This window comes from Dipodomys spectabilis, unplaced genomic scaffold, assembly GCF_019054845.1.
Source record: "Dipodomys spectabilis isolate Male_0828 unplaced genomic scaffold, ASM1905484v1 ptg000147l, whole genome shotgun sequence".
Lineage (NCBI taxonomy): Eukaryota > Metazoa > Chordata > Mammalia > Rodentia > Heteromyidae > Dipodomys > Dipodomys spectabilis.
The window spans coordinates 14324314-14337621 of NW_024870824.1; the positions used below are offsets into that span (position 1 = coordinate 14324314).

The 13308-nt window shown below is 44.4% G+C and overlaps 1 protein-coding gene across 2 annotated transcripts in view; it reads right to left on the minus strand.

Annotated features, from left to right (window-relative positions):
• Dpysl3 (dihydropyrimidinase like 3) overlaps positions 1 to 13308 on the minus strand; it is a 109799-nt gene that overhangs the window by 60616 nt on the left and 35875 nt on the right. The window contains exon 1 of one of the 2 annotated variants that reach the window (XM_042692194.1): positions 749 to 1043. The exons of the other annotated variant lie outside the window; for it this stretch is intronic. Within the exon in view, the coding sequence (XP_042548128.1) occupies positions 749 to 787 (39 nt within the window). The 5' untranslated portion in view covers positions 788 to 1043. Of the gene's footprint in view, positions 1 to 748; positions 1044 to 13308 lie in introns of those variants that run through there. 2 annotated transcript variants of the gene reach the window in all.

Here is a 13308-nt window from a genome sequence, read left to right on the forward strand (position 1 = left end):
GACCCCGGCGCAGGTGGCTCGGTCCTGGCACACAATGGCAGCGTGCACTTCAGCATGCGCTGCACGCAAACTCCAAATAGAATCTGTCCTAAAATCTCAGCCTTGCTAAGTAGGGATGGGGGGGAAGAGAAGACTGGGGACAAAAATATCGTGAAATCCATTGAGGGCCCAGGGGCTTGGGCTGGGTCATGCCTGCGGCAGCCACGTTCTCCGTGGAGCCGCGAAGGTGACACAGGGAAACGAGAATGGGGCCGAACACAGGCAGGATGGGGACTCGGTGGCCGTGCGTGGTCCCGGCACCCCAACACTTCGCCGTGTGGCTGGACTGAGCAGAGGGGCGCGGTCGGGCCCCCGGGCGCCCCGGAGGAACGATGCCGCTCCTCCTGCCCAGCCCAAAGGATCTCACAACCCCCACCAAACGAAAACACACCTCCGCCGTGGGCAGCACACACCGACCAGCCCCTCTCCCCAAAGGCCGGGCGGCTAGGGTCCAGGAGCGCCCCCCCCCCCGAGCCATGCGCCCCCGGCCGTGGGAAGGCAGGGAAGACAAATAATCCAAAGTTCTCCGCGCCACTATGTGGGTTTCCTCTTTTTTGTTTTCCCCTAAAGCCCAGGGTCTCGGTGTCTCTCTGTCTGTCAGTCTGTCGGTCTGGATGGAGGCTGATCGTCGCGCTCCCTCTGCCACCCGGCGCCGGGTCGCGCCCCTCCCCGGAGCGACCCGAGCCTCCCGGCCCGCGCCGGGACTCACCGTGATCCGCGGGATGTTCTTCTTGCCCTGGTAGGACATGGTGGCGGCGGTGGCGGCGGCTGCCTCCCGGCGTCGGCTCGGGCTCGCCCGCGCCTCTCTCCGCGCGCGCAGAGCCCCGCGATCAGGTGGAGCGAATGGTGGGCTGGCCGCGGCCGCCGCCTCCCCGCGCCTCCGCGCCCCTCCCCGGCTCCCGCGGCGGCGGCGGGAGACAATAGTCAATCTCCGCGCCCCCTCCTTCACCCGGGACCACCCCACCCCGCACGCGCACCTCCTCCACTCGCGTCCACGCCCCAGGCTGGGGTTTTTGGTTCGGATCCCCCCCCTTCTCCTCCTCCTCCCCTTTTGCGGTGCCAGCTGGGACCCCGTAGGACAAGAATGGCTGGTCCGCGACTCCGCCCTCCTCGCTCGGAGCCCCATTGATTTTCCTCCTTGCATCTGCCTCACCCCCCCCCCCCCCGCTTTTCTCTCCTCCTCCCCCCCCCCCCCCGCTTTTCCCTGAGACTCGCAGCGAGTCGAGCCGGCTCCACGGCCACCAGGGGGCGCGAGGGACTTTTCGGGGCGCGGATGCCGCAGCCTGGGGTGCCGCGGGCGTGGCGCCCGGCCCAGCCTCCCCCTACCCTGGAAGGCGCACGCCTCCCTCCGCCCTCGGCACCCACCACCGCCCCATCTTCCCTCCCGGGCGGCAGACGTCCCCCTCCCCCGCCCCCCGGAGCTCGCGGTCCGCGACCGTCCGCGGCTGGGTGCCGCGCCGCCGCCGCCTTTGTTAGAGCGGGGGCTGGGCGCTGCCGGTGCCGGCGCTGGCACGCAGCGGGCGCCGTTCCTTGCAGGGGCTGGTCAGCACGGACCCCACCGGCTGCTCTACCGACACTAGGCACATGCAAATCGGTTATTCACCCTTGGGGACTGGGGGGAGGGAGGGTGCTAAAAAAGGGCACGTTTACAAAACAAATCTCCAAGTCGTGATCTCTAAAATAAACCCCATTCACTAGCTCTGTGAGCTGCGGGGAGAGCGTCGGTGCTGTCCTATGAGTAAGAAAAACCAAAGTCAGAGCCACCTGCCAAAGGCCTGGGCCCGTTCTGGGGCTGCGCCTTGGAGTGTGTTGCTAACGCTGCAGCAAGGAACACATGCGCTGCTCAGAATCCAGACTTGGCTGCAGGTCGACAGGGGGAGAGAAACCCGGGGGGAGACAGCATGGCCTTCCAGCCTGGGTTACCTCCTAGTGCCACCTGCTAACAAGAGCCGGCCACAGGGAATGGGGGAAATCAGAGAGGCGACTGGGGATGGAGGGTGGGGGCCTAGTGCTCCTGGGAGGGAGGGAGGTCTTTCTCTGCACTCCTGGAGAGTAATCCCAAACATACAATTGGAATAATCACCAACCATCGCCTGGCTATGCCAAAATAATAAAAAAATCTTCCTAGGCAACGCACCTTTCACTTCCATTCTCTTCTGAGCAAGTCACTGAGCAGAACAAAACCTGTTAGGAATCCTAATTCACATTTCTATAAGGCTAACCTCTGACCTCACTTCTGAGCATCTTGTCATTCAGTCCAAAGCAGATTTGCAATCCAGAGACTATTCAAGGCATCCACAGCAAGAATGTAACTGACTGGGCTTCCCACAAACCTGAAATGAGCCAGCTTGGTCCTGTAATCAAAGGGCACACTAACCATCCCTCCCACCCACCCCCCTTTAAACACTCCCTTTCAGCCCAGCGAATCCAAGTTTCCAGTTATTGGTGGGTAACTAGGCTGAATACAGCCTTCAGAAAAGACTCAACAGTGTCCACTCTATTTCTGTGATTCTCTGGCAGGGAGGAAGAATGCCAAGAACAAGTCACCTCCCTGTACTCTTGCAAAACACAGGAAAAAAAGAAAAGAGAGGAGGGAAGGAGAAGGACATGGAGAGGAGGGAAGAGGAGGTGAATGAAGGGGAGGGGTGGTGGGCCAAAGGCTCACCCTAAACAATTTTCTTTGTTCTTAAAGCATAAAAGCTGAGACCACTGGCCTACAATTGTGAAATTACCAAGCATTCTGAGACTGGCATGCAAAGGAGCAGGATGATGTTTACATGGAAGTTTAAGGAGAATTAACTGTGTACTGTGAAATTCTGCAGTGCCCCCAAACTTCCTGGAAAACATCTTGAAAATGTTGCTTAGGGAAAGCAAAGATATATTCTGGCTATTTAAGAAATAAACCACGGCATCTTCTTTAAAAAAAAAAAAAAAAGAATAATAGATTTCTTTACCTTTCTTACCTCTGAAATATCTCCTCTGTTATGGTCATTCAATCCCATTACACTCCTTGCTAATAGATTTATGCCATGTATGTTTTTGATCGTGTGTGTGTGTGTGTGTGTGTGTGTGTGTGTGTGTGTGTCTCCAAATTACAAGATGATCAAACCTTTTGTGGTCGGGTTTGCCTGCAAGAGTCTGTGCTGAACAGGACTTGTCATGTGTTCCTGGGAGCCAACTTCTGTGACAAACCAAGCACAGGAATGCATGTTAACCAGCTAATCTGTTCAAGCTGCTGCCATCATCAGACCCACACAGCAAACGCAACCATTTCTTATTTCATCCCCTTCTATCATTCTCAGCTTTCTTAAATCCAAGTAAACATTCCAAGATGAATTTGAATGAAAAAGCCTCCCTGGACTATGGCTTTCTTATTCCAAGAACAAGAAAGACAACCATCAACTCCAGAAGCCTCTGTGTCTGGCCAAGAGAGCAACAGACCGAGTGTGGAAATTTTCCAGTCAAGAATGACTGAATCATTTTCTTTGACTACACAGAGGCATTTGGCTTTAGGTATCTCAGGAAAATGAGAGACAGAGAAGGAGACAAAAGAGAACAGAGACATAACTGTGGTCCAAATTAAGTCATAACTCTGATGACCAAATCTGCCACACCCCCAGATATCTGCACTTCAGTCAATGGCTACTCTATTACAGTTGCTCAAACCAACTGTGACCACTTCAAGCACATTCTTCCACTCCATAGTCAACCATTAAAAGACACTCTAGGTTCTGGCTTTATATCCAGACTGTAATCTCTTCTTTCCATCTACAACATTCCCATCCAGCCATCATTAGTACCTACCACTTTCAGAGATAACCTCTTAGCTGAGCTCCTTCCTGCACCATTCATCTACTCACTCTTTAGTGCTCACACTGGGCATTTACCTTGTGCAAATTACGTCCCATTATTTTTCTCTTTGTATCTGAGTAATTTTGCATTATATATACATGTATATACGCATATATATATATATATACATTTCTCAACTTCAGAAAATTGTACAAGGGGGCTATAATTCAACATGTCTGTCTAAGTATCCAGTACTTCTTGATCAGAGTCACCATTTCCATCATTCTCCCCATCCCATTAGTTTCTCCCCAAGACGCCTTTCACATTTCCCATTTACTGCATCACATATACACACCAAGTATTTTACTGCATTTGTCCCCTGTTCCTTCTTTCATTCATCCACCCTCTCCACCAATCCATGTTACAATTTTTGTCTCAGCTTCCCGAAACTCATTTAGTTAAACTGTCCGTTAATTGTTCAAAAAGTTTACTCCATGGAGTTCAGTTCTATATATACTGTACCTAGTCAATACATAATGTATATACGCATGTGCCTCTCTATGTAATTCAATAGAAGGGTGAATCATGGGTCTAAACTGTACACGAGAGAAAACAATATAGCCTTTGTCTTTCTGAGCCTGGCTTACTTCACTCAGTATGATATTTTCCAGATCCGTCTATTTTCTTGAAAATGGCATCATTCCATTGGTTTTGTGGTGCCAGTATACAAAGATGAATAGTATTAATAAAAATAAACATGAAGTACCAAATCTCAAAGCTTACTTTATAATACTCTTACTTTAAAATGTACCAGCTGTCACTGGTAAGACCCTTTCTCCAATTAATCTTCAGAGTACTTGTTAGGAAATGACATAATTTACTGTCAAGTATCACCTTTCTCCTCCTTGCTAAGAATGTCATCTCCTTGAAGGCAGGAAAGGTATGGGCTTTATTCATAGAGTGCCTGAAGGAGGTTCCTATACATAGAAACTGCTTGGTAATCAGGAGGTGAGCGAATTTAATAATTTCTTCCACGTGTACCTTCACAAAAAATGCATAGGTAGAATAAGAGCTTTTATTTTTTTGGCAAATGACAGGTCCTTGTATCTAGATTTTTAAAAATGTATTTCTGCTTCACTATGTTTTATTGGATTTTTTTTATTCTAAGGCTTAGAGCAAGAGAGATTCAAGAGGATGAAGAATCACTTTGCTAATAAGATAGAATCCCAAAATTCTAATTGGAAGCTACAGCTTTGAAAGAAACTACGAGAAAAGCTTGGAGGGAAGATCAAAAGTTTTGTCACGTAAGAAGTGTAAAAGAAACCAAAACCAAACAAACAAAACTGACATTGAATTCCAAGGGAAACTCACAGACTGTAATCCAAAGGGATGTGTTAGTTAAGGATCTAGACTCTAAAGTGAAGGAACCTCAATTCATAGCCTAGGCTCCCATTTCCTATTTCTGTGACCTTCAGAAGATCACTTCAGTTTTTCAAGTCCTGGTTTCCTCATCTGTAAAATGAAGATCCTACTATCAATTTCACAGTACTCCCATGATAAACTGCTAGTTCATTCAACTTACACTGAATGAGTACCTAGGCACCAAATATTTGGACAAATCAGACAAAACTCTTTGCTGCCATGAAACTTACATTCTTGGAAAATAGACCAAAAAAATTAAAAAGTTAAAATACTCAGTATTTAAATTGGTGGCAGCTGCACTGGGGATAAGAAAACGGGGAAGAGTAAGTGAAAGTCACCTACACATATGGACAGTGGGGTGGAACTTTACACACAGAGGTCACCAAACTTGTAATGAGATGATGGTAGCATGTACCACATGGTAATGAAGGAAAAAGTCACCTATTATGTATATTTCCAAGTAAAGCCATCAGTTGTTGCTGGTAGATTTGACAGACATGAAAAAAAAAGGAATCAAGGATCACTGCTGATTTTTTTTTCACATGAACAACTCAGTGAAGGTGGAGCTCAGAGAATGATATCCCAAGGACTTGTGTGTTGATGTGCCAAATGGTTTTAGACCCTACTTCCATAGCAAGGCCCCTCTGAACCTCACTTGCATCTTCCTCTGTCAGCACAGGGAGAAGTTACTTGCAAAATTCCCCTACCAACCTGGCCAGTTCCACCATAAGAAACACAGTTACCTTCCATCTTCTAACGGAAATGTCATTGGCCAGAGAAGTCTACATATACGTCACAGGAAGGTGCACTGTTGGTGTCATTGGAATTACATATTCAGTCCCATAGGAAATGATTAACAACCAATCATTCATTCTGTGTCTGACCACTGTATGTTCTAAAGCCCATTGAACTTCCATAAAATCACTATTCCCCTATTTTTTTTTCTGTTTCCCAGTATCCCCTTCCCTATACAATAAAGATGACCTAAATCATGTTGAGGGTGTGCATATTTCTGAAACGGCCTCTATGTGCATAATAAATTCCTATGTCTTTGCTAACAATTAACTAGCCTTTGCCAATGAACCTTAGAGGGCAAGAGAGGAAATTCCCCTCAGTCCTAACTCATGTTTTAACAACAGAGGGAAATTTATTTAAGTAATGGGATCAGGAAAAAAGGTTAAGAATATATTTGTGGATAATTTTTAATTAAACATCCCAGTGAAATGTTGAGCACACAGAGGGATATTTGAGATGGGAAATCTAAGGGGAAATCTGGAATAAAGGCAAATATTTGCTAGTTGTCACCCTATAGGTGTCATTGAAAGTTTGAAAGTGATAGTACTGGATGAGATGACCAAGGAAGTGGTTGAGTTGGAGATGACAGTGAGGGGTGGCATCCCAAAGATCAATAAACAGGATGTGCTCACTTTGTAAACAAAGGCCAAGGAATCACACTCAAGTTCCAAGGCTCCAGTATTTTGATAACTACATTGCAGTGTTGTCTAAGAAAATGTTTGTATTTATAAGTATATTAAATTATTCAAGGAACAATACTCTGAGTACCTAATATATGCCAGAGCAATTGTTAGGTAAAATCTCACTAGAGTGTTTTCAGAAGAAAATCAAGGGGAAAATTACAGTTATCTATTTGTGTGCGTGCACATGTACATGCTAGTGCAGAGGCTTGAACACAGAACACTGTCCCCTAACTTTTTCACTTTATGCTGGTGTTCTAACACTTGAGCCACAGATCTACTTCTAGCTTTTTGGTGGTTAATTGGAAATAAAAGTCTCTCAAATTTTCCTGCCCAGTCTGGCTTTGAGCCATGATCCTCAGATCTCAGCTTCCTGGATCACTAGGATTATAGATGTGAGCTAGTGCCTGGCTTAGATACCTCTCTCAAAAGACTTTTTCTTGTAGCAGGAACAAAGAAATAGAGTAGTAGCTAGGCTAGAAAGCAGAGTATAATTAAAGCAGAAATAATATTCTATCTGTATGACAATGGGTTGACCCCAGGAGGAAGGACGCTGTGTGAGTCAGGAAAAAAGTGAGGTAGAACTATGTGGAAGTTCCTGGACAAGTTCCTGGACAAGCATCAGAGGTGACATCTAGCGTTCAAGTAGAGGGCTAGCTCTTAGCCAGGAATAAGAAAAATCACTGGTACAGAGGTACATAGGTTAAAACTCACAAGGGACCTTATGGCGGTAATGAGTAGATCTATATTTTTCTGCTCTCATCTGAGACAGTAGGGAAGAGAAAGTATTTGAAGTGAGAGGTTTTTTTTTTTGTTTGTTTGTTTTTGTTTTTTGTATAAAGTCCTGTATCAAGAGAGTGAAGGGACCAGGGAGGTAGACATGGTGGTTCATCTCCATAATCCTAATTACACAGATAACTGAGATCGGAAGGATTGTAGTTAAAAGTCAGCCCTCACTGACTCACAAGACTTCTTCTCAACCAACAGCTACATGCAGTGGCTCCTTCCTATCATGCTAGCAACATGGGATGCTGAAATGTGGCAGAATGAGATTACAGACCAGCCTGGGTAAAATGGTCATGAGATTCCATCTCAGTGGAAGAAGCTGGGTATGCTAGCACATGCCTTTCATCCCAACTATGGCAGAAGTATAAATAGGTGGATTGTGGTCCAGGAATGTGTTTGAGCGACATGTAAGATCCAGTGTCAAATCATTGCAATTTGATTGCCATTGCAATCAAAGGGCTGGAGGTACAGCTCAGTGATAGAGTACCTGCCTAGCAAGTAAAAGGGAAGCAAAAGTAGTTGATTATTTGACAGCACCAAGGATTCCCTTCAATTAATGACTATGAATTTGAAGAGAGAGTAATGAGCATGATGGCAGTTGGCTCTGGCCACAGAGCTGCACATGTGCAGGCACGGAGCAGAGAGCATGCAGAATTTAGCCAGGAGATTTCTAGATGAATGCTCATGAGAGGTGGCTGGGAGGTGGGGGATCAAGGATGAAGAACAGGATCAAAGCTAGTTAAGAGAGAAAGAAGAGGAGAACCCCGTGCTTAAGGAAATGAAAGACTGAAAACATTGATTATAAAAAATCAGTCATGCAAAGCTCTTAGAACAAAGTAAATCAATTACACAGTAACTCTTCCTAATATTAGTTTTAGTTTTCTCCCATTAAAATCCTCTTCGATTTTGTTGTGATAACATGTGATCCATTTCCCTTTGGTTTCAATTTGAATAAATGGTGAGAAAGGAATTCTAAAGTAAATACAGAAAAGGGAAAAAATCTATATACCACGTCTTCATAGAATATGTGGACTTTTGTAATGTTGAATAAATGTACTTGATCTTAGGACTGCCTGAGAAGTCATTTGAGAATATTAATTTTATATATAATTCAAAGAATATCATGAAATTCTAAAGATGCAGAATAAAAATCAAAGTGATGATTCGTTCTATTATTAGATGTTTATGTATCAAATCTAGAAATAAACTGACAAGTAATACATAAAGTATTCACATTTGCTGATTCCAAAGTCAATCACACCAAAGTGGGTAAAGGTGTATGTCTCCTAGTTTTTGCTAGATGGAGTTCTGCATTCCTTTCTTCAATGACAATGATTCTGAAGGCTTCTGCCTGTCCTGCACTCTTTGATGGCAGTTCATTTCTTTTCTTGAACTCAGGGCCTGAGCACTGTGCCTGAGCTTCTTTTTTGCTTAAGGCTAACACTCTACCACATGAGCCACAGCACCACTTCCAGCTTTTTCTGTTTATGTGGTACTGAAGGATCAAACTCAGGGCTTCATGCCTGTTAGGTAAGCACCCTACCACTAAGCCATATTCCCAGCTCTGGCAGCTCATTTCTAAGCCTTGAGTCAAGGTTATGAAGTGAATTTGGGAGGGAGGAATAAAGTATTTTATGCTGATCTCCATTCCTGACCCTGTAGGCCAAACACACGGGTGAAGTTAGCATTCACACTGTGGAAAAATATAACTTTGCTTTGGAACTCATAAGAAGAGACATCACAATCTGATTATTTATTTAAAGTTTAGAAGCTTGTAAAGGCTTGTTTTTCCAAGATTGCTGCTGTGAGTCACCTTTAAGGAAAGAATCTCTGGTTTTGATAAGACTGGGAAAGTGTTTTGATTTTTAATACTGAAGGTAAGTTGTGGATGCAGGCGTACATATAGTGGCTGCCCCATAGCAGAAGAACCCTTCCTACTAAAACTGAGAACTTCTGTGCCATTTCATTCAGTTGAAATCTTCATATAAGCAAACCAGAAAGGTAGAACTAGAACTACATTTTTTAGGAGTGATGGGGCTTGAATTTGGGATTTGATAAATATTCACGGTTTTACGTCAATCATTTATTCATTTATGCAACTGGTTAGCACATAATTCCTTATTAAGTCAGGATGATGATAGGAGTCATTTCTACCATAAGAGAGGCAGGTGGCAGCACTTACCCAGTAGAGGCCAGGTACGGCCAGCATAAGTACCAAGGTAAGAGTGGCAGCTAAGAACAGGAGACATGAAAGAGATGGAGATGCTAGTTGATTCTTAATGTTGAGGAGTAAGATTACCTGTAAAGGTCTTTTGGTTAGCAGAACAGCATTCTCCCAAAATGTCCATTTCCTCATTCTAGATGATGGAATACAGAGAAGAAAAGACAGAGGAGGGAAAAGAAGGGGAAGGAAGAAGAGAACAGAAGGGAAGGAAAGGGAAGTGGTAATATAGGAATAAAGGGCCAGAGTCAAGGAATTCAAGGTACAGCCATGTGCACAGGAACGTAAGCAGCCTGTGAGAAGCTGGTGAAAGGAAGGAACAGTCTCTGTTCGAGCTTTCAGAAGGATTGAAGTTCTGCTGCCACCTGGATTGATACGCAGAAGACTTACGTTAGACATCTGATTCTTTAAAAGAAGCACCTTTAAGAATGTGGTAATTCATTATAGCCACAATGAGAAAGCAAGGTAAAAATCAATCTAAAACAAGGGTTGAAGATCAGGACGGGGAGAGTAGTCATTGCATTAAAAATTTCATAATGTGCTCAGTGAGCTAGTTTTTCAGATCTGTAGTCTACTCACTGAAGGAGAAACTGGGCCATCAGGAGGGTGGGATCTGGAGGGAAAAAAGGACCACCTGGGCTTCACTAACTGATGGTTAAAGGTTCTTCATATCCAGAAGCTTGAAGCATCAGCACAGCTATTTGTCTTTTAAGAGTGGAGATATAAACTCCGTAATAAAATGATCACTGTTCTGGCTTTGGCTTCTATTTGGTCCTGTGGGTTCATTTCCACAGATCCAGGCTGACAATTATGAGAACTAGTACAACTTCGAGATTTGTTTTTTTTTAATTTTTTTATTGCAAAAAATAGTGTACAGAGGGGTTACAGTTACATGAGCAAGGTAATGAGTACATTTCCTATCAAGAGTTGTTACCTCCTCCTTTGTTTATCCCCTACCATCTCTTCCCTCCCCACCTCTCAAACTCGAGATTTGTTTTTTAGCCAATGAAGTAAGAACGTTCATACAGGAAAGTCCAGGGAGAGGACTCTAAAACTGACCCATATTCTCACGCAAGTAGGAAATCCAGAGCATTTTCCCTTTGTGGGAATGACAAGCAGATGGCAGTCCTCCTATGGATCTGAAACGCGAGCACTTGAGTTCCCATCACTCCCTATCTGATTTTCCAGTCCGGACACTACAAAAGCAGACAACTCTCAGAATAGGACTCAGTCCCAAGCAGCTGTGCACTTTTTCTAAGGGAGATTGTCAGGGCTTCCTGTACACAGAGCACAATCGCTGAGCTAGGAAATGAGTGGTCTTTTATCAGACGACCCAAAAGCGGTCTGTACACACTAAGGATAGGTAAGAGTAAGCAGAACAGGCCCCCCAGACGTGTTCATTATTGTCCCCTCCACTCAACCTGGTCTGATGAACTAGACTTTTGTATGTATCTTGAACATCTTACCGGGGCACTCTAATGGTGACCCAATCAAATCTGACTAGAGGATCAAGAAATGACAAATAAAGGCTTCAGTGAGACGTGAACTGTACTCAGAGGGGATCAAGTTTATAAACTTTTGAGTGCCAAGGCCTCAATATTAGGGATTAGGACATGTCAGGGCACTTTCTCTCAAGAAAAGAAAATTGTTGCATTTCTTGCAAAAAAAAAAAAAAAAGCTAACACAAATACTGGTGAGCTCCAGATGCCTGAAAGTATGTTACATCCTACCTATACAAAAACCCATCCAGACTGAGCGGCACTGGGACAAGGAAGGCATCTGTCACAGATCCAGCTGCAATGCAAACATCCCTGCCACTCTGACTATAAGACCCAATAATTCTTTTTATTTTTCATTTATTTATTGTTATTATAAAGGTGATGTACAGTTGCAGTTTTTTAAGTCGGATAAGAGCACATTTCTTTTTGAATAATGTCACCCCTTCTCTCGCTCTCTCCCAGTGTTTCCTTCCCATCCCCACCCACAAGTTATATAGTTCACTTTCAACATAGTGTCTAGTGACTACCACTGCTGTATTTGTTCACCCCATCGTCCCTCCAATTTCTATGCCCCTCCTTGCCCTCCCAAAGACACAAAGGAACAAACAAGACAAAAGGAAATGAAAACAAAAACAGTGACAAATTTAAATCCTGATAAAATAATAATTTGGACTCCTGCAACTCTAGGATAGGAAAATTATACGTGATTTAATAAATAGACCTGTGAGTGTTAGTAGACCCTGGTAGAGATGGAAATCTGAGCAACTTATATATCCACAAATGCCTGTCGTGAGCTAGTATTTTTTTTTTTTTTTTTTTGTCCGTCGTGGGGCTTGAACTCTGGGCTTAGGCGCTGTCCCTGCACTATTCAGCTCAAGGCAAGCGCTCTACCGCTTGAGCCATTGCACCACTTCCGGTTTTCTAGTGGTTTATTGGAGATAAGAGTCTCACGGAGTTTCCTGCCGGGGCTGGCTTTGAACTGTGATCTTCAGATCTCAGCCTCCTGAGTAGCTAGGATTGCAGGCGTGAGCCACCAGCGGCCCGGCTTGTGAACTAGTTTCTATCAGACCAAGATATCATATGATCAAGTGCACAATTCATATTTCACTACAGATGTAAGTCATGCATTCATAAGAATTTCTGGGAAGGTCTTGAGAGAAGGGAATGAAAGCAGGCTAGGAGAAAAGCTGCTCCATTTTCCATGTATAATTACCAGTTTCTTTCACATAGCCAATGTCTCTTCCATCAATCAATGGAAGAGAAAAAAATCCTGAGTTTATTTTGTATTCCCTCCCTAAAAAGCTTCCTGAAAATTCTTAGAACTCCTTCCCAGAAAATCCAACCAACATCACACATGATTCACATCCAATAAATATTGATAGGAAGAAATTTTTTTTGCTTAGCAAGTATTTTCAAGTACATGCATTTCACAGTGAATTTTAGATTCGTTCTTCTTTTCTATTCTTTTTTTTGGGGGGGGGGGTCCGGTTGTGGGGCTTGAACTCTGGGCCTGGGCACTGTCCCTCAGCTCTTCAGCTCAAACCTAGTCCTCTACTACTTGAGCCACAGCACCACTTCTGGCTTTTTTCTTTTTGTTTATGTGGTGCTGAGGAACCGAACCCAGGGCCTCATGCATGCAAGGCAAGCGCTCTACCACTGAGCCACCTTCCCAGCCCCTCATTCTTCTTTTCTATTCTTTCTTTCTTTTTTCTTCTTTTTTCATTTCCCTTTTTTCTTCCATTCACACAGAGTATCGCTACACAGCCAGGCTGGTCTGGAAAGCCTTTTGCCTCCACTGTTGGAGGACTACACCACCATGGCCAGAACATTTAGATTTCTTTGAAATTTAAGGAGCTAGGAAATTCTGGGTTTATCCACATTAAGTTAGTACCAGTCAGCTAGAGGGAAACACTGACTGCCCTCTGACAAAACACGTCTTTTCTGGTTAGTCAGAATGTCTACTGGCTTCCTCCTTCTTTACATAGAGCTCGCTTCGTATTTGTCATGTCACTTGTCTAGTTATCATCATTTGAATTTTTGACTTAAGATCCTTTGGAGACCCTCCATCATTTAG